General features: G+C 37.5%; 1 protein-coding gene across 7 annotated transcripts in view; it reads left to right on the top strand.

Annotated features, from left to right (window-relative positions):
* Rbbp8 (RB binding protein 8, endonuclease) overlaps nt 1-15,139 on the top strand; it is an 87,118-nt gene extending 71,979 nt beyond the window's left edge. For all 7 annotated transcript variants that reach the window (XM_003474036.5, XM_063231848.1, XM_013157189.3 and 4 more), the window contains 4 exons: nt 2,072-2,141; nt 4,803-4,899; nt 8,372-8,513; nt 12,311-15,139. In XM_003474036.5, coding sequence (XP_003474084.1) covers nt 2,072-2,141; nt 4,803-4,899; nt 8,372-8,513; nt 12,311-12,408 — 407 coding nt within the window. In that variant the 3' untranslated portion in view covers nt 12,409-15,139. The remainder of the gene's footprint in view (nt 1-2,071; nt 2,142-4,802; nt 4,900-8,371; nt 8,514-12,310) is intronic.
* Nucleotides 15,140-23,859: the final 8,720 nt, after the last annotated feature.

Below are 23,859 nucleotides of genomic sequence, written 5' to 3'. Positions count from 1 at the left end.
ACCTATGTATCACTTTACTTCTCTCACTCTCGGCAGCCACCTCCCTAGTCTGTGCTATTGCTGTCTCACTATTCTACTTCAGGCCTCTTAACTGGTCTTTTTATACCAATTATTTTTCCTGTCCAACCTCTGCTCTACAGAGCATCAAGAGAGATCTATTTTAAGTGTAAATCAGATTGTGTTATCTTTTTACTTACAAATTCTTTAGTAAGGCAGGGCATAGTGGCACATGCCTGTGATCCCAGCACTTGGGAGGCTGAGGCAAGAGGATAGCTGTGAGTTTAAGGCCAGCCTGAACTATATAGCAAAACCCTGTCTCAAGAAAAACCAAAAAACAAAACAAAAAAGACCTCAATGAGAAGATGCTCAAATGGCCAGTGAGTGTATAGAAAGATGTTCATTATTATCACTCATCCAGGAATTAATACCACTTTACACCCACTGGTGTGGTTAAAGAGACAGATAATATCTAATATTGGAAATAGTGAAGAGCAGCTGAAGTTCCCATACATTGAGGAAGGTAGTACAAAATCATTAACTGTTACTTTGGGAAAGAGTTAGTATTACTTTCTAAACAGCTCTATAGAAGTTTGTTAGTTTTGTATCAAGTTACGCATATGTCTGTTCTGTCACCTACCAATTTGACCCCAGTGTGTATCAGCCAAGAAAAGTTAAAATGTGCTCACAAAAAGATGTTTAGGAAGATTGATACAGTATATATTTGTAATAACTCAAAACTGGAAAGAACACAAATGTCCATCAACAGGAATAAATTCATTGTGGTACATTTATTTCATGTGGTGTTGCTCATCAACAAAAGAGAAGAAACTGCTAGACCCAGCAACATGGATGAATTTCTACCTTTTGAGGTGGACAAATACAAGAAAAGGGCAAGCACACTATATGTAATTATTTAGTTCCAGGACAGCCATAACTGTACTGTCTCATGAAAGAAAATGGGTCACTGTATGTGGGGAAGGAAAGAGAGCAGAAGAGAAACACAGGAGAACATTTGTACCCTCTTAGATCCAAGACCATTGTGATTCGCTGCCTGTCCACCTCTAATTACTCTCCACCCTGGTAAAATCTAATTTCTCTGGCTTCCTTGTGGTTCCTATGATATCCCAGACCTTTTGCTATCACAGGACCTTACCTGTAGCGCTCCCCACTCCACCTCTTTTCATGCTGGCTTGACATTCATCAGTTTGTACCTTCTAAATGTTAACTATCTAACTGCTTAATGTTTAACTGTCCACTTGCTTACTATCCATTTCCCTCACTGCAGCGCAGGCACTGCGAGGACAGGAGACTTGGTCTCTATGTTGTATGTCCAGAACTTAGTGCAGTCCTTAGTAAATTTTGCTTTTTTAATACATTTGGGTATTTGAATCTAGGTGTTTTGCAATTTAGATCCCAAACCTTGAACTTTAATTGTTAAGGTTCCTTACCACTGTTCTGATAAAATGCTTTGATTTCCTTATTTTCTAGTCATTATATACCTTAATGACATGTAAAAGGCAATAGGGCAAATAAAAGAAACCTACTAAAAGCTGACTATTGTCATTTCTTGCCAAACGGTAATGGACATCTAAGTGGTTCTTTTAAAATGTTCCCACCGGCTTGAACCACTGGTGGTACATGCATGACTGGCCCATTAGATGGCTTGTACTACTGGTGGGTCAAACACGTCTAATCACTTTTATTGTTCCTTTCACCAAAAACATGAATGAAAAGCCACCCACTGGGACAGTCATGCTTGTACCACTGGTGTTTGAAGCTGCCTGGTGGTGAGGCATACAAAGTACACCCCCACCGTGAACTTGTTGAAATCTGAAATGCTCTCAGAGGGGGGATTTTTGGCTGTTTGTTAACTGAGGTAAGGTAGGAATCCTCTGACGCAGATAAAAAAGAGACAAAGTAGTAACCAAAAATTTAAATGAGTTGCCTGGGGGATTTTAGTATGAATCTCATTAAAAAAGGTTTTGGTACCTATTATAATTTTTTTCCAAACAGGCTGATTGTTTCTTACTAAATTCTACACTGTTTTGTGATATGCTTGTTTTATTTGCAGCACATAATGATAAACATGATAAAGTCAAGCAGAAAGCATTTGTGGAACCATATTTTAAAGATAATGAGAGGTAAGTGATTTTGATTAATACCAGCAGTGTGATTGAAATTACAACAAAACTGTCTTTCTCTCAGTGTCTCAAAGCTATGAAGTCACTACGTTGATTAGAATGGAATACTGTACTCTGATCATAGCCAAAAAGGACTGAAGAATAAAAGTGACATTTTACAGAAAAGGGCATTTTTTTTACCAGCAACACTCTTTTGTTAAATTCTCTTCATAGTTTCTCTGTTGTCTTATTTGATAGCAAATACTGTATTTTTATTCTATTTTATTTTGAACTTTGGAAATTATATTCTCTAACTTTTACATAGTATAATACTTAGGTGTTGAATCTGAGGTTGTCCCACTTCAGGATTATTTTATGAGGATTTTTAAATCTTTAAAACAACAAAAGCACCTTTTAAGCATCTTGATTTTGAACCATCATGCTTTCTGCCTCTAATACAAGCTTCACAAATTCTGTTACTTTCAGATAAGATTGGGCACATTCACATGTAGTATGGCCATAGACAGGATTCTGTTACTTTCATTTGTGTGCTATTTATTTAATTGAATTCAAGCGTAGTACAGTATAGTTAAAGAGAAAGCAAAGTAGGAAAAGGTTTATATAACATTGCCATTTGTCCAAGGGGAAAGGAGGACAGAGTCACTGTTAATGAGTGATTCATTTTGTCAATATCATGAAGAAAAAAAGCACAAAATGTTTTGCCTTTCACTTATTGTATATAATGCTTCTCATCTTTTTAGCTGCATAGTATTTCATTACATGATTATACCATGGTATCTCCTAGCACTGGACAGCTGGGTTGTTCATGGTTATGTCAACATGTGGAGTGCTGCCGTTACTAGCCTGCTCTTTCTCTTTTCGTAATATTGCTTGTGCATCTTTGGGATATATATATATATTGTGGTAATGGGGATTAAATTCAGGGCCTTGTACATGCTAGGCAAGCACTCTACCACTGAGCTACATCACCAGCCCAGGATATATTTCTATAAGTAGAATTATAGATTAAGAACGTCACCTCAAATGTTTCATATTAGAAGTTCATGAAATTTTTTTAAAAAATTTACCAGTGTTACTTATCTGAAATAATTAGAATTCTAGAGAAATAGAAAGTAAATAAAGGTATAGGGATAGTAGAGATCTGAGTTAACTTTGTTGCTTTTCCAAACTAAGAATTCTAGCAACCAGAGCAAGAAGCTTGGTAACCCTTTAGGTGATGCTTTCTTGAAGTTCTGCTGTGGATGCCAGTTTACTAGTAGATTCTCTAAATTATAGTATACTTCAGAAATAGAATGGATAATATTCAGAGGAAAAGAGATAGCCAAAATTATTCTGCATAAGTTTAGGTTCCATAAACTGGGGGAAGGTACAGTTTTGGCAGTATATTTTTATCCTTCCTTTTTTAAAGTGTCTCCCTTTATAAATCCACAGATTGCTCCAAAATTGAGTTCTCAAGTTAAAATAAGTACAAGTTCATATACTTAAAATAGAACAATTGAAACTACTTGTGAAAGGGGGTTCTTGCCAAGTAGAGGGACAATATGATCCAAATATCTCAAAGGTATAGATATAATATAAACAAGTCATTTTAAACATCAGATTTTGTGACTCAGACAATTTAATCTCACTGGGAATGTTTTCTTTGGAAGGGAGGGGTGTTTAGGGAGAAGTAAAACAAGCTCTCACTGTGTAGTTCATTCTGGCCTTGAACTCATTATGTAGCTCAGCTGGCCTCAGACGTGTGGCAATCCATCTGCCTCAGCCTTTTGAGTGCTGGGATTATAGGTATGTGCCACCATGCCCAGCGCTCCCTGGGAATGTTTTATAAACAGAATATATCTGTAACTTTTCATTTATACATCTTGTAAGTTTATGTATGTAGGCTTTTATTTTTGAACTGGGAGTTGAACTCAGGACCGCATGTTTGCTAGGTGGGTGTTGTGCTGCTGAGCTGTATCTCTGGCTCCTAGATAACAGTCTTTTTAAAGCCAGGTACAAGTACTTTTTTTAAACAATTTTGCATTTCGGTGTATTTCTTCTTCCCAGACTACTCCAGAACACATTAACATGTATGACGTTAATCCACGTCCCAGTGGCTTTGACTCTTTCCAGGTTTCCAGTGGTTCACAGTCTGGTGCATTTAAAGAGAAGCACAAATAATAACAGTGTTCATACTTTAAAGAGCTCGGGATGGGCAGAGGCAGTCAAAGGCAATATGTCCTTTAGACAAAATAGCAGATGGCATATAAACAGATGGATCTGTTCTTTGAACAGGGAAAAGTTAGCCTGAAATCTGGGTTCTTCATACTAGAAAAACTGAGGCATTTTTTTCTTGGTGGTGCTACACATGCACACAAATGCACATGAAAATTTTCTTGGATATAGTAGGTGTTTAATATTTGGAGAAATACTTTTCTCATATAACATCTGAATAAACATCTTAAATAAAATGAATAATAAATGTTTCAGGATTATTTCTCCTGCATTGACTTTGTTAATTCACATCTTTTTTTTTTTTGGTACTGGAGATCAGACTCACAACCAGGCAGGCACTTGTGCCACTGAGCTAAATAAACCCCCAGCCCTTGTTAATTCAAATCTTAACATGCTTGATCTTTGTAATAGCAAATAAGTTAATTTTAAATTCATTTTCCCCCCCAGAGAGACTAGCTTACGAAATTTTCCTCATATTGAGGTGGTTCGGAAAAAAGAAGAGAGAAGAAAATTGCTTGGGCACACGTGTAAGGAATGTGAAATTGTAAGTAATACTTTTTTAAAGTATGATGTTATAGATTATAATGGTTTTTATGTATCCAGAAACCTTGTTTGAACTGGAAATAAGAAGGAATAAAAAGTACACTGGCTATGACCTAAGAGATACAAGTAGGTGAAAATGAAAACAGTAGTCTGAGGCCAGAACCCTAATTCATGTGATCAGTTCAAGAGATTCATGCCATTTTTCTTTTCTGTATTTGCAAAGGAGCATACCCTCACATGTACAATTTCCAGAAAACTTTGATATTTCAGAAGGAATATTTAAATGACAGACACTTCTTTCTTTGACAGACACACTCAGAAAATTAGATATACTCATAATTAAAAAATAGTAATAGGTTACCACTGCAACCTCTTATTTTTCCCCCTTTTGCCTTCTAAATAAAATATGATGAGTAAACATTGCTTAATTCGTAGGCTTGTATTGTCCCTTTTATATACTGACTGTCTTAGATGTTGAACTAGTTAGTACAATACTAGTTGTGTTAGTATTAACTGATCCTGGGAGAGCTTCGAGTTTTTTAAAATCTGTTCTTTTTGCTTCTTTTCTGCCATTAGTTATCTGATGCCTGCCTCTAGAAATTTACTTTCTTTTTAAGCCTCCTTTTTAACACCTATAGGTTCTGCACCAGTCACCTTTTCACATCTGTGACAAAAACCTAAAGGATTTATTTGGGCTCATGATTTCAGAGGTTTCAGCCCATAGTCATTTGGACCTGCAGAGAGGCAGAACAACTTAGTGAAGTGTATGTGGCAGAGCACAGCTGCTCACTTCACTATGGCTGGTGTAGGGGGAGGTCAAGGAGTCCTTGATACCCTTCAGGGACGTCCCCAAAGGCGTCCTTCCTCCTACAGCACCTCCCAAAGGTTCTGCCACCTCCCAGTCCCATCACCTGGGGGCCAAGCCTCCAACACGTGAGTTCTAGGGAACATTTAAGATCCATACCATAACAGCCTAGAAAATGTGCTAACCCAGCTCCTTAAAAATTATTGTGAAAGTGTGAATAGACGGTCATGTAGATAAGCGTTTGGCAAAAGTAAACATTCACAGTGGAAATACAAATCAGGATTGCTGTGTTAAAAAAGCAGTTTGGCAACACAAGCAAAAGTCATTAGTATCAATGAGTTTTCATAACATACCTTGCGTACGATTTTGTAAAAAATACGGCCTTCGGGCTGGGGGTTTAGCTCAGCGGCATAAGCACCTGCCTTGCAGGCAGGTGGTCGTGAGTTCAATCCCCAGTACCGATAAAAATGAAAAAGACAAAAAAAAAAAAATATGGCCTTCGTAAGTATATCTCGTGTTTATTTCTAACCATAATTTTTCATGACTTGGAACCAATCCTGCTAGTTAAGAAACAGCTCTGGTGCTAGAAACTCTATTAATTTGCTTCTTCTCAGTGTTGTTCTGTGCAGTTGTCCAAGTCTCAGAAAGCCATAGTTTTGCACACTTCATGTAGTTTATTATTATTATTATTTTAGTTATTTAAGGTAGGATGGTGACTTGTTCCATTTCTCCGTCATGACCAGACATGTAAATGCTTGCCTCTTGACTTAAGTGCTAGTCACCATTCCTAAATTCATCCTGTTGCCTGTTCCATATGTGCAGTGTGTGACATGCAGGTAGATGTGTGACAGGAACCTCAAGTTTCACATGTCCAAAAGCAAATACACAGTTTCTACCTGTGATTCCCAAATGTCACTGCTTAGACTTCTGTATGTTCATTCTTTTGATCGTTGAAGCAAAAGATCTGTTAGTTTTCTACTGTGTTCTTGTGCACGTCAGTAAGTGCTCTAGCAGGCAAAGTCTGTTGACTCTGCTTTGAAAGCGTGCCATTTTCATCCTCTTACCACTGCCACCATGCCCTGGACTAAGGCGCTGTTTTATTCTGTCTGTACTGTAAAAGGAAATTCCAAGTGATTTTCTTGTTGTGTTTGTTTGTTTGTTAATAAACTTTATTTTTTAGAGCAGTTTTAGATTCACAACAGACTTGAGCAGAAAGTACAGAGTTGTCGTGTGACACCACTTCTGGCTTTGTTTCATTCTTGTCTCTTCACAGTACTTTTTACACAGGAATAAAGGGTGGGGTGGGGTTTGGTTTTTTTGGATTTTTTTGCCCTAAGAATCTTTTTAAAATAAAAAGTTAAATCATGTCATTTCTCTGCTCCAAACCTTTCTTGTCTCCTTACTAAGAAACAGAATCCAGATGATTTTACCAGGGACAGCAAACCGTGGTACCTACTTCCTGCCTGCGTTCTCCTGCTTTCCCATGTGCTCTCTGTGCTGTAGCTGCACTGCACTTGCCTGCTGTCGTATCTCAGATGTGTCTTAGTTTGGCGCAGTGTTTTTTCCAGTAAACCATGTCTAATGTTATTCCATCCCGAAGCTCAGACTAAGGTAACAGAAAGTTGTAGTTAGGGCAGCGACAATGATGAAACTGTAGTTCACCAGTGGTAATTCAGAAAGTCTGTGGAAGCCTTTAATCCATGTAAAATTTAAAACTTAACAAAAGCCTTTACTTCAAACTTAAAGTTCTAGTCCTTAGTCTGTTACTTTAGGCAATATCTTTGGTAAATTATCACTTCAGTTTTCATCTTCTCAAGTGTAAAATGAAGGCATTGCTGAATTATGTAACTCCTTCATCTGTGTTGCATTAGACTGAACTTCTGCTTTGTTTTCTTGAGGTCTCAACCTTGAAGACCTATTTATATATAGTTTCACATACAAGTTTTATCCATATTTGCATGAAGTTCAAGGTCGTCGTGATTACAGTGTGCCTTTGATCATAACTTAAAAATACAGTTCACAGAGGAAGTCATAAATCCTACAATATTCCAAGTCTGAATTTTTCTTATAAAATACTCTAAAAGCACGGTAGCACATGCCCATAATCCCAGCTTCTGAGGCAGGAGGATCACAAGTTTCAGGCCACTTTGGGCAACTTAGCAAGATTCTGTCCAGAATAAAAAAATCGTAAAAGCGTCTGAGAATGGAACTCAGTGATAGCTTGCTTAGCATGTTCAGAACTCTGGATCCAACCCCAGTACTAATGGATGGGTGGATAAATCTAGAGATGAACAAATTACTTGAAACACTTCACATAACAACTGAAAAAAACTGCAAACCTCTGAAGTTTTTTAATTGGACTTGCAAAAGAATTTATATAGTATATGAATCAGCTGTAACACTAGGTACACTGAGGCAGGATGTTTATTTACATTGTGAATATAAATTCACATTGTATATTTATTTATATTTTTCTCATTCATGGAATAAACATTTGCATGAACCAGTACCAGCACTGATTACTGTTAGTAATTAATAATGTTTGTAAGTATTAATTACTGATACTATCCTCAGTATTGTTTCCATAGAAGACAGAATGTTTTAATAAGTGAATTGTTTAGTTTACAGTCAGTAAGGAAGGCCATTCCATTTACTCTTCCTCTAACAGTATTACGCAGATATGCCTGCTGAAGAAAGAGAAAAGAAATTGGCTTCCTGCTCAAGACACCGATTTCGCTATATTCCACCCAACACACCAGAGAATTTCTGGGAAGTTGGTTTTCCTTCCACTCAAACTTGTATGGAAAGAGGTAAGAGTATAGATTGTAACATTTTAGAATTAATTCTTTAAAATATTGTATATTCCCAAGTATGAGCATTAATCTTTTTTTCTGTGATTCTGCTGTGGATTGGCTGCTAATTCTGTTGCATAAAAATTCCTAAAGATAAAAGATTTACCTTGATCTCTCCGGTTAATTTAATTGAGATCTGACATTGTATTATCATGGTTTACATTCAGGTGTCAAAAAGCAATTTTCCTTTCATCCTGTTATCAGAAAGTCTTAACTGTAAAAGTTAGTAGTAGCAAAGTTACGTTGTTAAAAAGGGAGCATCTTTTAAAAGTCTATTGCTTTGAGTTATGGACTCTTTAGACTTTAACCGGCCAGAACACTGGGTATTTATAGACCCTATTTTCATTTTTACAAAGATGCTTGTCAGCTTGTTGCATGGTGCTTACATTTAATGTAATTTAAGAACATGTGTAACTTTAAAACTATTAAAAGGTCATGAGCAGTGCATTTTGTTCTTGCTGTATTACCATCGTTATTGTTCTCTAGCAACCCAGTGCTAAAAAATGTAGTTACACACTTGCCTGGATTTATATTGTTTTTTTCCCAAAGTTGATTAGGTGTGTTCTGAAGTCCTCATGTTACAGTAGCCATCTTTGGTAAAATATAATCCCATTTCTTCCCTAGCTCAGGTGAAGACTGGCAGTCTGAACATTTTCCATGTATTCATGTTACATAGAATTCAGGAAATGGTGATTTTATAGAATTCCATTTCCCAGCTGACCATGGTGGTACAGACCTGTAATCCCTAGCTCTTGGAAACCTGAGGCAGGAGGATTGCTTTGAGTTTGAGGCCAGCCTGGGCTATATAAGTAAGTTCAAAGCCAGCCTGAGACCCTGTCACAAAAAAAAAAAAAAAAAAGAAAAAAAAAAAAGGAAAATCTGAAATGCATCTCCCAATGAGAATGTAACTATCTTAATTTGTGTATGTATATTATGGTGTCCACAAAATGAAGTTGTCTAATGATATTAAGTTATTTTCCCATCACAAGCATGAGTATATTTGGACAATATAATCATGCATAGTAATCAAGATCTAAACTTTAACCATTAATTTAAATGAAATGAAATGCTCTAGAGCCTTAATACTGTGCTTTTAACCTTAAAAGAACTATTCAGCTAGGCAGCATCCATTTCACAACCCTTTATTGTGCATATACTTGAGAGGAACTCATAAGCGCTATCGTTTATGAAGGGACCTTTTCACTCCAGATTTCATTTACTACATTACTTAGACCTTTTTCTTATTTTGCACATAATGGAAGTATTCATACAGATACCAAGTTGGGCATTCTCTGTACTCTTTATGTTTTAGGGAAATTTAAAAAATCATCCTATAATATTTGGAATAAATATTCACATTAAATTTACGTAATTTATCGTATGTTGTGAATATACTTCAGTGAAGAAGCTGCCTAGAATAAAAGCCATAAGAGATGAAATATATTAGAAGCAGAGACTTCCCTCTACTTCTTAATTTTACCATGATCTGTAGACCACTCAGTCTTACCATGATCTGTAGATCACTCAGTCTTATGGTTAAAAATACGAATTTTTTTGAAGATGTGATGTTTCCTGAGATGTAACTGGAAAATACAGTGTTTATGATATGTATGAATTCCCTTTTAGGTTTATGATAGATTTAATTAATACCCTACAGATTTTAAGTCTGTAGTTTTGTTATAAATAAACATCTAAAGTTTACCCACAAGCATTAAATATCAAATTACCACCTAGATATCAAATTACCACCTTTTCCATTTTTTATGCTGTTCTCATTTAAGAATTCTAATGGCCCAACTATGTGACTACTGTATTTCACCAAAACTAAGATCATGTCTGTATTAATTTGGTTCTAAAATTCATAGTAAGGCTTACTTTCAGGGGATGTCTTATTTTTTCATGTACAACAATCTACATTTATTCATGTTTAACAGTCTACACTTATCTATGCATGACAAAAAAAAAACCCATTTATTCAGATATAGTCCTGTCATCATCTTCTGTAACATCGTCAAAACTCTCCAGACCCCATATTCCAGCCTGAATTTCTTGTGACTCCGTTTCCTGTAGAGTTATTGGCCCCAATCTCTGCTGCCCAGTAAGCAAGCTGTCCTTAAATGAACACTTCTTGTCCACGTAGCCTACTCGTAACACATTGGCAACATAGTTGTCAGTGATTTTATCCCATGAATTCTTCACCTGACTAACAACTTCTTACAGGTGAGGCTTCACAAAGTTTTCATTAAATTAAGTATTAATTGAAGACTTACAAGACAGGAGTGGCAATAAAAATGATGACAGTTAAGGAAGATAATCTATGCAAATGTGACCAAAAAATTATAGGCACCTGAGTGCACTAAGTGTGCCATAGTAACAGCATGTATTGAATTATGAAGATTCATAGTAGCACAGCTACATGTAATCATCATCAGATGTGCACATTATCGCGTGTTGTGTCTGCACTCTGATTAGTCATCAGCAGAGAGTCTCAAACTCATCTGTTTACAAAGGCATTTACCTCTTGCCCAAAGGCACTTGTTTATTTACAGATACTTAATTATAATTTATATTATCATTTAAGTATTAATGTCAATCATGTTTAATTATATGTAATATCATTTTATAATTGAATACAGCTGTCATGTGTTACAACTATCCAAACTGTATCCATCTGACTGATGGCGGTAGGGCTTATATTTTGAGCATTTTGAAGTCATGCTAGGGCTTATTTTCCTGTTAGGTCTTATTTTTGGTGAAATACAGTTACATTAACAGGGAACTTTTCCTCATGTCTAGAGAACTCAATGATGGCTTCTCTAAAAGGTCCAAAGTTCTGACAGCTATTATTATGTTTCCAACTTTCCTATTAATAAGTCAGATTAAGTCTCCTTTGACATGAAAGCTCTCTGCCCAATCCGCACATAAAATCAGACAATCTGGCTAGATTCTGTGTTTATACCATGTATGCCCAGGGCACAATCTTCCCCTCAAAATTTCATGAGTGGAGACACCTTAGGAGAGTCCTGGCCATCTAGAAAGTGCAGAGGCAGGCATGTCAAGCCAGGAAGCAGCTACCGCAAAGCATCTTTTTATTCCCCCCCCCAATAAGCACTTGGAATATATCACAGTAGTAAAGTTCATTATGTAGCAGTTTGTAGTCTATGGAAAGCAGAATAGGCAAGTGCCTGGGAGCACTGGATCTGCAATTAGAACTTGGGTCCAACCCTTCCACTTCTTAGCTTTGTGAACTTAGGCAAGTTATTCACCTTCTCTGGGTCTCATTACCTCATCAGTAAAGTGTGAGAGTTACTTGAGATGACATACACGAAGGGTTTGATAAGTGTTTGCTGTTTTTATTGTTAATACAAATGAGAACGCTTGCCAGGTATGGTGGCATATGCCTGTAATAGCAGCATTCTGAGGTGGGAGGATGTGAAATCCAAGCCCAGCCCGGACAATTTATTGACTTAGCAAGAACCTATCTCAAGATTAAAAAAAAAAAAAAAAAAAAAAAAAAAAACTAGGGAAAGGGTGTGCTCAGTGCGAAGCCCTCAGTTCAGTCTTCAGTCTACAAAAAGAAAAAAGAAAAAAGAAGCTGATGCTAAATAGTGAAATCACTCATCAGCATTGCAGTTAAAATTCAAAAGAACCGTATAAACTTATAAGGTACTAAATAAAGTAAATTTTTACTGGACGTATGCTGAAAGAAATGTATGTTGCAAATAAATTCTTCTAAATTTCTAATGTTTTTAAAGGTTACATTAAGGAGGATCTTGACCTTTGTCCTCGTCCAAAAAGACGGCAGCCTTACAATGCAATGTTTTCTCCAAAAGGCAAGGAGCAGAAGATATAAAGGCTGAAGCAGAAACAGAAGGACAGAGTGCAGTTGTTTCTCTTTTTAGTTGTTTATAGTTGAAGTTGGCATTAAACATTGATATTTTTTAATCTTCTGTAAATTGACTTACAAATCAGTTTTCTATTAAAAATGTTTTTAAATGGCATTTACGTACCACACAAATAAGTATTTAAATGTGGATGTGTTTGTATTTCCTTGTTATTGCATCTTTAAAACAATAAGGTGCTTTAATTTTGCACTGTAATTTAAGAGTTGTTTGTTTACTCTTTTTTGATAATTATAGTTTTGAAAATATGGTAGTCGTCTGATTTGTTTTTGGCAAATATTTTTTTTTACTTCATCTTCTGTATTTATGGTTAGTACTGATTACATGTTAATCATTACAGATTTTTATTCTCTTAATCATTTGCTCTTCAATAGGATACATCAGTGTCTGACACTTAAGTCTTAAAAAACAAAATGTTAAATATTAATAGTGTAAACTCTCCAGTTTCTTTCTATTGTGGGACCGACTTTCTAAGGTGACTATATATCAGTAAACTGCAAAGTGACGTTATGCCTAAAGCTGATCGGAATGTCACAGCTCTTCTCATGTTCTTTCCATCGTATTATTTTTCTGATGCAATCGTCAAGCTGAATCTGTGGAGTCCTTTTCTGTCCATGTGTTCGAGTGCAGTTGTTTTCTTTCTCTGGGTTGACTAATAGCTTCTAAAATAGATTTATTTATTGATTAGCAACTTTCTGTTCCTCTAGGACGAGTGCCTGAGTCATTAAGATAACTGACCATGTGCGTCACTTTTTTAGTGGCATTTTACTTACCAGGGCCTTTTTTGCCTGTCCCTTTAATCCATATCCTTACAGTGTATATAACAGGCATACAAGAAACCCTGAATGGAAGGACTTGGTAAATTTGAGTAATTTTATAGATAAAGTCTTCTCAGTTCCTAAAACTTCTTCCTGAGTCTAATCTTACTGATCACAGTTCTCTGAGTTTGTGTTCTCAGAGAATAGGAAGAGATTCCAGATGTTTAGTGTCTACTACATGTCATACCACTTGCTTGCTTTATTTGGCTCTCAATCTAATTCTAAATTTTCTGCAACCCTCTTAAGTCTTCTGCTCAGTACTTTTCTTTCCCTCTCAAATTGTTTATTCTGTGTTTGATTTTTGTCCTCATCTGACAGATAAAACTAAGGGGAAAAAAAGCTCCTACTATATGCTAACAACAGTTATGCTTTTCACATATGTTTTTCTCTTTCAATCCTCAAATAATCCCATGAACTCGTTACCACTTACTAATGTTAAACTGCAGGAAATGGAATAGAAGATTAAACCGCAGTGACTTTTTCTCACCCTAGAAGTCTGTATATCAGCAGTCCACAGATGCTGATGCAGCTCCATGATGCCTTTGGAAACCTAGATTTCTCCTGGCTTTTTGCTCTTCTATACTTTGCATATGACTTTCATCTTTATGGCTCAAAAATAACTGTGCCATCTCTAGAACCATGCCCACATTCTATGCAAGAAGAAAGGAAAAGGAAAGCAATGCTATTTAATTTTATACCCTCAAAAAAGTTTCCTAGAAATCTATAATCCCAGCACTATGGGAGGCTGAAGCAGGAGGATTGCAAATTTGAGCCCTGCCCAGGCAATTTAGCAACATTTGGTTTCAAAAACAAAAACATTTAAAAAGTAATAGGGATATAGCTCAGCGTGAAGGCCCTGGATCCAATTGCCAGTACTGGAAAGAAAAAAGTTTTTTCCTAGGAATCCTTACCTTCTCATGTTCCCTGCAGTCATTTTGCTACCTCCAGTGGCCAGAATTGTCACTCTAATAATGGCTACAGATGAAGTTTGAATACTTCCAGAATCAGAGTTCATATCCACTGTTGTGCAGTGCCTCCGTATACCAGGAACTTGAGAGGCATCTGAATTCGAACAGGATACAATAAAATGTGCTATTCCATCTGTGTATCTTTAGTAGATTTTGCTTTTTAAAGGGAAGCTTAAGCAGAGATTGTCTTCCTGATAGAAGTTTGTCAGCCATCTAATTCATCTGTAATTATTATTTTTATCTTCACTCACTTTATGAGATTCAGTGAACTAGGGCCTCCATTTTTATCTGTTGTTGATTAGCTCTTCCTTTAAATAAAGAAATAGATAATCAGTGGGTTTGTTTTTCTAATGCCAGGAATCTGCCCAAGGCCTTATTCATGCTTATCAAAACGTTACCACCGAGCTACACCCCTGTGCCAACATAGGCAGTTTTTAAAAACCACTTGATTTGGAAGGGTGCATTTAGCATGCTCACAGGAGGGCTGTAATTTATATTATGTCTTGCTCTGGGTGACTTGGAACACCAGTGGTACATGCATGACTATACTGCTGCTACCACCAGCGGGGTTCATGCCAGCCGGAGCATGTTAGATGTAAATGGCAATTAACGACACAGTGCACTCTCAGACTTTTCTTTTAAAACATTATATAAAAGGGCTTTATACATTTGTAAAGTATTTGTAGAATATAGATGGTTGTATTTTCTGTCTAGTGTGTATCAGTCACTGAGTACATATAGTTGCATACAGTGTTAGATTGTCTGCAAACTTTTTATATTGAGCTCTGATTTAAACTTTACTTGTACAGAACCTATATATCAGCATGTAACATTTAAGTAAACACCTTTGCTGCCTTTGATAAATAGGTACTCTGATTAAACCATCTGAAACCTAAGATCGTCAGTGGCAACACTTTACATGAATGAATGGTGAGTCTAGACAGCATATGTTCCCTTGAGAGTAAAGCCAAGAGAAACAGAAGAATATACCCTAAGACTTTCTATGCAGTGAAAAATTCTCTTAGTGCAACTGGAAAGATCACTGCCATTAGGCACAGTATGTTAGTAACTCAGTTTAAACTGCATCTGGTTTGTGCACTTTAAGTCCATGCGGGGCATTCTTAGGCCCTTTAAAACAAATAACTTTGGAAAGATTACAAAGATTCCTCAGAACGTTGTTTTTAATTCACAATTTATTTACCAGAAAAAGAGTAATGCTACATAAATCTAATAACAGATAATTTGTGTAACAAACATAAAGTATTTTCTCTCTAAAGTGCAGTGTCTGTATCAGGCAAAATTTGAAGCATTTTCTGCAGAAGAGTAAAGGAACTCTTTTCTTTTAAAGGAACATGCACAGGACGATCTTCCAGCCTTTTCTCTAGCTTATTAATCATGAATTTAATTTTGAAAAATACCACAGAAATAAACACTTGAATTTTATCTCAGATTCTATCATTTAGTTATCTGTTCTCAACATACTCCACAATTTGAGACATCTTTTCTCTGTATTAAGTTAATGCTGTAATAACAATTCCTTAGCAAACAGTAGTGTCCTTATACTCAAGTTCCACATGCATTCAAGTAAATAATGGAACAGTTGTCTGCTATCATGCCAGCAGAGGCCAGAAGAGAGCTGTTTTTAGAGAAATCATCAGTTGAAGACTACAGGATTGCGCAAGATAAAAGAAAATTTCCAGGCCAGGTATAGTGACATGTTCCTGTAATGCTAGTAACTGAGAGGCAGGGGCGGGGGGTCAGAAGTTCAAGGCCAGCACGAGCTGCATACTGAGATCCTGTCTGGCAAAAACAACGTCAAAATGAAAAACTTCTGAGGTACATAATACATGAGGTAGGTACCTTTGGCACAATAATGAAAGCTCATTAGGGCCAAAAAGAGCTTTCAGCATAGCTATTATTGAAATAAAGGAAATTTTAAAAGCAAGAATTTATAGCCTTTAGATTTTTTAATAAATCAGCAGACATTGTGTACCTGTCATGTGCTGGGCATTTGGGATTCAAGGAGATTTGTGAGGTTCTGTGACCTAGTGGGAGAAGAGACACAGACACAAAAAATGCCTAAAAAACCAGGCAGAGTGCAGAAGAAATCTTAAGGGTAACTAAAACCCAAACTACCTTAGCATGAGTTAACCTAGAAAAACAAACAAGACCAGGAAATTTGGGAGATCTGAATATAGGAATGCTAGGACTCAGGAGGGACCTCAGTGATAATATGGCTCTCACCTCTCCCTTTATAACGGAACAGAAGCCAAGATCTGGTGATTGTCAGGGTCTCAGATGCAACTGTAATATAGTGCATCTACAGTTTGGTTTTGGTTCGTTGGTTGGTTTTTGGTGGGAAGGATTTCTTTTCCCTTCCTGTCTGTGGAGCCTCTACAGGGTATTTACTAAGAGAGGCAGGAAACTTGTCTCAGGACTATAAAACAAAGAGCTTAAACTTGAGTCTTTAGATTTGTGGTTTCCAAACTCATTGGTAGCAGATCCTTTTCTTCTAAATAAGAATAAGTTAAGTCTTACAAAGAACTTCAATAGACAATGGTACTTTTTTTTAAGAGGCAGAGTTTGAGTCACTGACTTGCTCAGACCAGGCACAAACTTGTCATCCTCTTGCCTCAGCCTAAAGTGGCCTAAATTTATTTCAGTTCCTCAAATTTCTCACCTAAAATTGAATTGGTAAATCTAGATAGATAATTGTGAGATGAATTATGGGTGGCAGATCGTGTCTTACATCAAGTTTCAGTGTCCCAGTGAGATGTTTGCTGTGCCCCAGACCAGTTAAATCAGAATAGCTGAGGGAAAGGTCTGGACACCAGTACTTTTTAAAGTTCCTGGGTGATGTGATGTGCAGTCAAATTGGAGGTACTCTGAGTCATCTCACTGGCTAGTGCAGTGGCATTCAGAAGGTAATGTATATCATAGTCATCTAGGAGGCTTGTCAATCCAGATTTCTGGCCCCCGCCTCCAAGTTTCTGATCCTATATATCAGAATTTTATAATATTTAAAATTTTCCACATCCCCAGATGATGCTCGTGCTGCTGCTACAAGGCCCACCAGTACCTCATTGTAGAAATCACCCAGTGCTTAGTCAAGGAAGAGGCCCAGGCCCCTCCCATGGGAACTTTGATTCAGATATAGTCTGAGCATTTATGTTTTTAATAAGCTCCCAAATCACTAGTATGAAGCAAATTAAGAAATACTGCTTTGAACAGGAAAAACTAACAAAATGTGAAAAACTTCAAACATCCTCTGATAGGAAATATTTCAAGGTAGATAGGAACTGACAGAAAATGTATTTGGGGAATGAGGCAAGAATAGGTCAGGTGTGCAAGAAAGTAGTTTACTAATTCTTATATTCCAAGTGTGAAAAGCACCTAGGCTAAAAGGATAGCAGTGGAGTGAAAAAGAAGAAATGAAAACCCATGAAATAAAAACTCATGAAATTAATGATTGTTTGTTGCATCCCGGAACTGGCAGCTGAGAATACAGAGGTCAGTGTGACACAGTGTTATATTAAGCCTATAAACAACTCTGTGATAAGAAGGGATGCTACAAAGTTAAGTCACTGGGTTGGGACACCCATTGGAAATGAGGGACTCTTGTTCTCCAAACTATTATAATTCTAAAACTTTTAAAAATAGAATTCTAAAGTGATACTTAAAAATACAATAAAATATTGGATTCAGAAACAGGTAGTGGATACTTGCTTAACATGTTGCTTTTGACACTCAAAGATACCTATTAGCCACTTGGAGATTTGTTTTTCTGTCATTGTTTTAATTGTTCCAGTTTATCCTAGCCATTTACCATGTTTACTGACTTTGGGCCCTTTTGTTTATTAACATTTCCACTGAAGATGTCAGCAGGACCATGAAACTGACCTTTTTTTTTTGAAACAGGATCTCCCTTTCAGTTCAGGGCTGGCTGAAACTCACAGTAGCCCTCCTGCCTCAGCCTCCTGAGCACTAGAATTACAAGTTTGTGCCACTATACCCAGAAAAACTGCCTTAGACACCAATCTTTTTTACAAGATACTGGGGGGAAAGGGGGGCGGGTGCCACACTTGGGCTAAAAATTTGAGGGAGATGTATCTCAAGTGAACCTGGTAAGTATTTTTACAGCCTAGGTCCACAATTCTTGGAGATGCAGGCAAATTAGTGGAAGTCTCCACATTTAAATTATAGAGGAGGTTATTCAGGTGTTTGGAGAGGGTAGATTAGGTTGTTACAAACTAATACTTCCACCAAGAACAGCTGGATCAGCCTGATAAGTTATAAAACTCATTAAATGCATTAGTCCCTGAAGCAGTAACAGCTAGAGCAGAAGTGAGAGACCTCCAAAGGGTGAGATGAATTCTGCTATTTTCCCCTGGAATATGCTTGGCGCTCTCAGTCTGAGAAGAAGACTGAGAAGCATCACCTCCCAGGCGTCACTCTTGGAAGGCAGGAAATCCAGCAGAACCAGCGGTTTCCTGTTGGAGCGACCAAATCAGAAACCTGGAGAGCCTGGTTTGTAGTTTTTCTCTCAAGAATTTGTCAGGTTTTGTGGAATGGGAAGCTAACAAAATATGAAGACCCATTTCTAAAGAAAATGCTTAAAAGATAACTTGTATTTTGTCACAGATTAAAATTACTGTTCAGCCATAACTGTTCTCACTGTGCAGAAGGCAGCTCTGGGTTTGATCCCCAGTACCTCCAGCAAAAAATAACAGAGTTCAGGACCTGCCATGGGATGTGCTCTGGTCAGCATGCCATTTTCTTTTCTTTTTTTTTTTTTTTAATTTTATTTAAGGAGAAAAGAAAAAAAAAAGCAGAGAAAGGGTACAAGTTATACAGATTTGCAGAAAAAAAATGAACAGTAGGAAATCACTAATGAATTACATATTGTCATCTTAGAAATAATTGTTCAAGTCACAAAATTAAAGCTTGTAAAGTGGACATTCCATCAATGATACTGCAAACAGTTCTGTTCAATGATCCAATAAAACTCTGATATCATATTCTATCTTATACACTTAAATATACATGCAGTTATATAGTTTAGAGCACTTTCTTTTCCTCTCTTTTGTACAATGACTATTACACATTTTGGGTTTCATTGCTCTCACGGTTCTTATTACTTTTTTGGAAGAGAGTAAAACCAAATGTGACATAACAGAACAGAATCGGTCAAGGCAAAAGGGTGGACATAATAGATAATGTGAAAACATAATACAAGGTGATCAACAATGGTTACCATAATGCCTCCCGCTATCTCTAATATAATTGCCTATACCATTAGTTATAATACAATTGAACAAAACAGTAAAGAACAAAACCGACAAAACCAAACCATTGGAGACATTGTAGGTCTTCAAAAGTAGATAAAAGTCAACGAGAATGGGCGTTATAATGAATCTCATTATCTTCACAGCTGATGCCTAAATTTTCGAACCTGATACTATCCAGCAAAACAAAATAGGGGAACATCAGTTAAAAACCAGATGGTGAGAGTAATACAGGGCTTTAAATCGAGGTAATGGAAAGTCAAAGTGGGTTACTATAATATATCCTGCTATTTTTCCTTTAATTAAAAGGATAAAAATTTTTTAAAAAGTATTAAAAAAGTAAATAATGGAGTGGAGATTGAGATAAAAGAGGGCATAACAACGAAACAGCACAGATCAAAACATAACCATTTAAGCAGAATAGTGTTTCACCACCAGATAATCCTGACCTAAAAGTAGTTACCATATTGTCTCTTTCCTTGAAATCCTTGAGTACAACTTCGTATACTGTAGCATTAAGTATATCAAAACAATGTAAAACCATTTAAGAGAATGACCGCATTACAGAGTATTTAGAATCGACTAACAGAAAATGAATGGTTTCTGTATAATCTCCTTGTCTTTAAAAGGTTTTTGCTTATACTATCGTACATAATAAAATCCAGTAAGATACAACCTATTTAGACCATTGGAGACAGAAGGACAAAAGCTAGATGAGACTTCAAAACAAGATGATACTAAATCAGTATTACCTATTAAGATGTCATTTTCTCCAAAATAGCTTTTCCTATCATCCAATCTTCTCTGTCTCATTTCTGTTGAGCTCTTATTCTGTCAGTAGCTGTCAGTTTGTCTTCTTCACTTTGTTCTCTGCTCCATTAGTTGTGGCCTCCACTATTTCTGGATTCTTTGTATTTTTCTTTTTTTAGAATATCCTGCAATACTCTCTGTAGAGTTGAATTGGTGGTTGCAAATTCCCCCAGTTCCTCTTTATCCTGGAAGCACCTTGTTTTTCCATCAATTTCCAGGGACAGTTGTGCAGGATATCTCAATCTTGGCTGGAGATTATTATCTTTCAAAGCTTGAATTATATCCCCCCATGCTCTTCGTGATTTGATGGTTTGTGCAGAGAAATCTGCTGTAATTCTGATGGGTGCTCCCTTGTAAGTGGTCTGTTTCTTGTCTCTGACAGCTTTTAATATTCTGTTCTTGTATTGAATTTCTGGAATTTTTATTATTATATGCCTGGGTGTTGCTCTGTTTGGGTTGTAGGTAGCTGGGGTCCTGTATGCCTCATACATCTGAGTATCTTTACCTTTTGCTAAATTAGGAAAATTCTCCTGGATTATTTCTGTGAGTAGCTTTTGTAGTTCATTTGTTTGTGTCCCTTACTTCTTCTTTTATGTTCTTAATCCTTAAGTTATGGCTCCTCTTATCATCTTCTTGTCTTTGTATTATTGCTGTTTGTTTCTTTGTTATTTTTAAGAAGTTTTTCATTTCATTCTCCCATATTACAATTCTGCCCTCCAGTTCAGATAGTCTGTCCTTAGTTTCTTTCAAGCTGTTGTGCCAGTCTTCGATAGACTTCTTAGTTTCTTGGTAGTCCCTTTGAACCTGCTTCACGTATTCTATGCTTTCCCTGTTTTCTCCATCAAACAATTCTCCCCTCTTTTTCTGTTCTTCCATTCCACCATCTGTTTTTTCCTGGGTGGGGCTTAGCATTTCTCTAACTATTCTGCATACTTCTAGCTTCAGGTCGTTGATAACTTCATTCCTGAATTGGTCTATGAGGCTCTCTATATGGTGCTTTATGTGTATTGGTGCGGTGTCCGCTATTGCCTGTTTCTCAGAATTGGGGGCCGAGGAGCCTTTCTTGTTGCTGCCTCTTCCCATATTCTCTGTTCCTTATATATGCAAGCTTATATGAGAGGCCCAGCTTCTCTCCCTGTCAGCCACAGCCTGATCGAATTGCGCCAGTTAGGTGTTCCCACTCACCGCTGCGCACCAAGCAGCCTACGCGGGGGCCCGCCCCTCCCGGCCTCCGTCAGGCTCTGGGATCTGGGTTGGGCCAGCCTACGGGGTCCGCCGGCAGCGTCATGCAGGCCAGCCACTTTTCACCAATCCCGCCCGAGAGGGGAATGTGTCGCTGGAGTCGCCACCGCGCCCTGTTCCCGCAGGACTGCTCAGGCCCAGAAAGTCCGCTGGAGTCAAACTGTGGTGGAGTGTCAGTTTCTCTCACTCACCTCGCCACAAGTCAGAACATGCCTCCCTGCCCGTCCTGTTTTCGACTCCGTTCGCAGACTCCCATTCTCAGAGTTTCCGCGCGTCTCTCTCCTCGCCGAGCCGATGTAGAGGCAGCCAGCCACCACGCGACGGGAAACCCAAATCACGGCTTCCAATGGTGCAGGGTCCAGCCTCAGCAGCGAGACTTTTCTGTTCCTGTTTTAGCACCAGGACTGCATTCCAAGTTGGTTTCTCTCAGCCGAGTTCGTTCCTGAGTCAGCAGAGCATAACTCCACCTGCTTATGTCTCTTTAGTCCGCACCATACCTGGCTTCTGAGCCTAGTTTTTCAGAGAGCCTCCGGTAGTTGCTGTTATCTGTCTGCCATGTTCTCCCGGAAGTCCCAGCATGCCATTTTCTTAGTCGAATGACCAGCAGGGCTCTGACTCAGAAATGCGGGCTACCTGGTCTGCTAGGGCTGCAACCCAGCCCTAGCTAAACTCACCTTGGCCCGTACTCACCATCAACACTCTGCTTAGCTGAGGAAATTGTGAGTCATCTGCAGTAATTACCCCTCATCCTGAATCTCACAGTGGTCAGCATCTAATAAAATACTGCCAGACGAGTCAGGAAGGCATGTACATAACCAAAACATGGGAAGGGAAGGTAGATGTCCAAGTGATCCAGACACTAGAGTTAGTAGAGAAGGATTTAAAGTAACATTAATATACTCAAGAAAATAGAGGTGAGTATGAGAAAATAGATAAAAGATGGCAGTTTCACTAGAGACCTGAAATCTAAAGAATGTACAGAAGTGAAACAGTACCTGAAGTGTTCAGCTGGTCATTTTAACAACTGATTAGATACTACAAAGATTAGGTTAGTAAAGTGGAAGTGTGGGTCAATAGAAAATACTGTAAGTGAAGCAAAGAAGTTCCAGAACAGAGAAGAAAGCATGATGGGTACATGAGAACCTAAAAAGATCTGACATGTATAATTGGGGTCTCAGAAGAAAGAATGGGCAGAAGCTGTATTGGCTGCTGTATTCAGATTTTTTCAAAATACAGACAATAGCTCACACATTCAAGGAGCCCTTCAAACACCAAACACCAGAAATGCAAAACAACTTCTAGGCACATAATAGTAAAATGCTGAAAATCATGAAGAGGAAAAATAACAGACATTACCGTCAAATAATAAAACAACTGATTTCTTAAGTAGGAACCCAGGACATAATGACATCTTGAAGTGGTTGAGGAAAAGAGCTATAACCTAGAATTCTAAACTCAAGGTATCTACAAATTGAAATAAAGACATTTTCAAACAAAAGCTGGGAGAACAACCCCAGCAGACTTGTTCCAAATAAAAACGTGTACTAGAAAGCGAATGTGTATGATATATGCATATTTATTATCAGATATTTTACTGAGTAGATTTTATAGGAAGTTAGCATTAAGCTCAAGAAAACCACATAACAAGCTGTGCAAAAATGCCCTGCCAAGCATGCATTTGGTTGGCAGATTCATGGCATCAGAAATTAAAAACTTAGGGCTAGAAATAATCTAGTCCAGCTTCCCACTATAAATCTGAGAATGGATGTGCAGATGAACAGGTAAACTTGATACCTGGAATTAAAAATACCAGCCACAGGATTATGCCACCTTTACTAGCAGTGATTTCAGTATTTTAGTTGCCGAGCATCAAGATTATTTTAATTCACACAGGTAAATGATTGCCAGTAGAAAATGTTTCTTAACACCCATCTTGCCTCACAAGATGTTCTTCTGTTAAACTGTTCCTGAATCTTGAAGAGCAGAGCGGGTTCAATCGAAGTTGAATCATTTGCAACGTCTGACATCATGTAAGTAGTCAAAACTTACCAAAGCTGCGTGCGTTTCACTTGGATCAGCCTGACAGAGGCAAACGCTATTGAGGGTTGCTCCATCTTTCAGTGCATATAGTATGCCTGTTATATACAGTGTATGTATTTGTGATTTTCTGTGAGTAGACATAACTAGGCCAAATTTTTAAAAATACTTGTGCAGAGGTACCTCCTTTCCAATTGCTTCCATATTTATAAGAACTTCTAACATATACTCAGAAATAGTTG

Source organism: Cavia porcellus, unplaced genomic scaffold (assembly GCF_034190915.1).
Source record: "Cavia porcellus strain 051 isolate PalLab524CR breed Dunkin Hartley unplaced genomic scaffold, mCavPor4.1 scaffold_20, whole genome shotgun sequence".
In the NCBI taxonomy this organism is placed as follows: Eukaryota; Metazoa; Chordata; class Mammalia; order Rodentia; family Caviidae; genus Cavia; species Cavia porcellus.
Note: the sequence above shows the minus strand (reverse complement) of the source record. Positions and strands in the feature narration are given on the sequence as shown.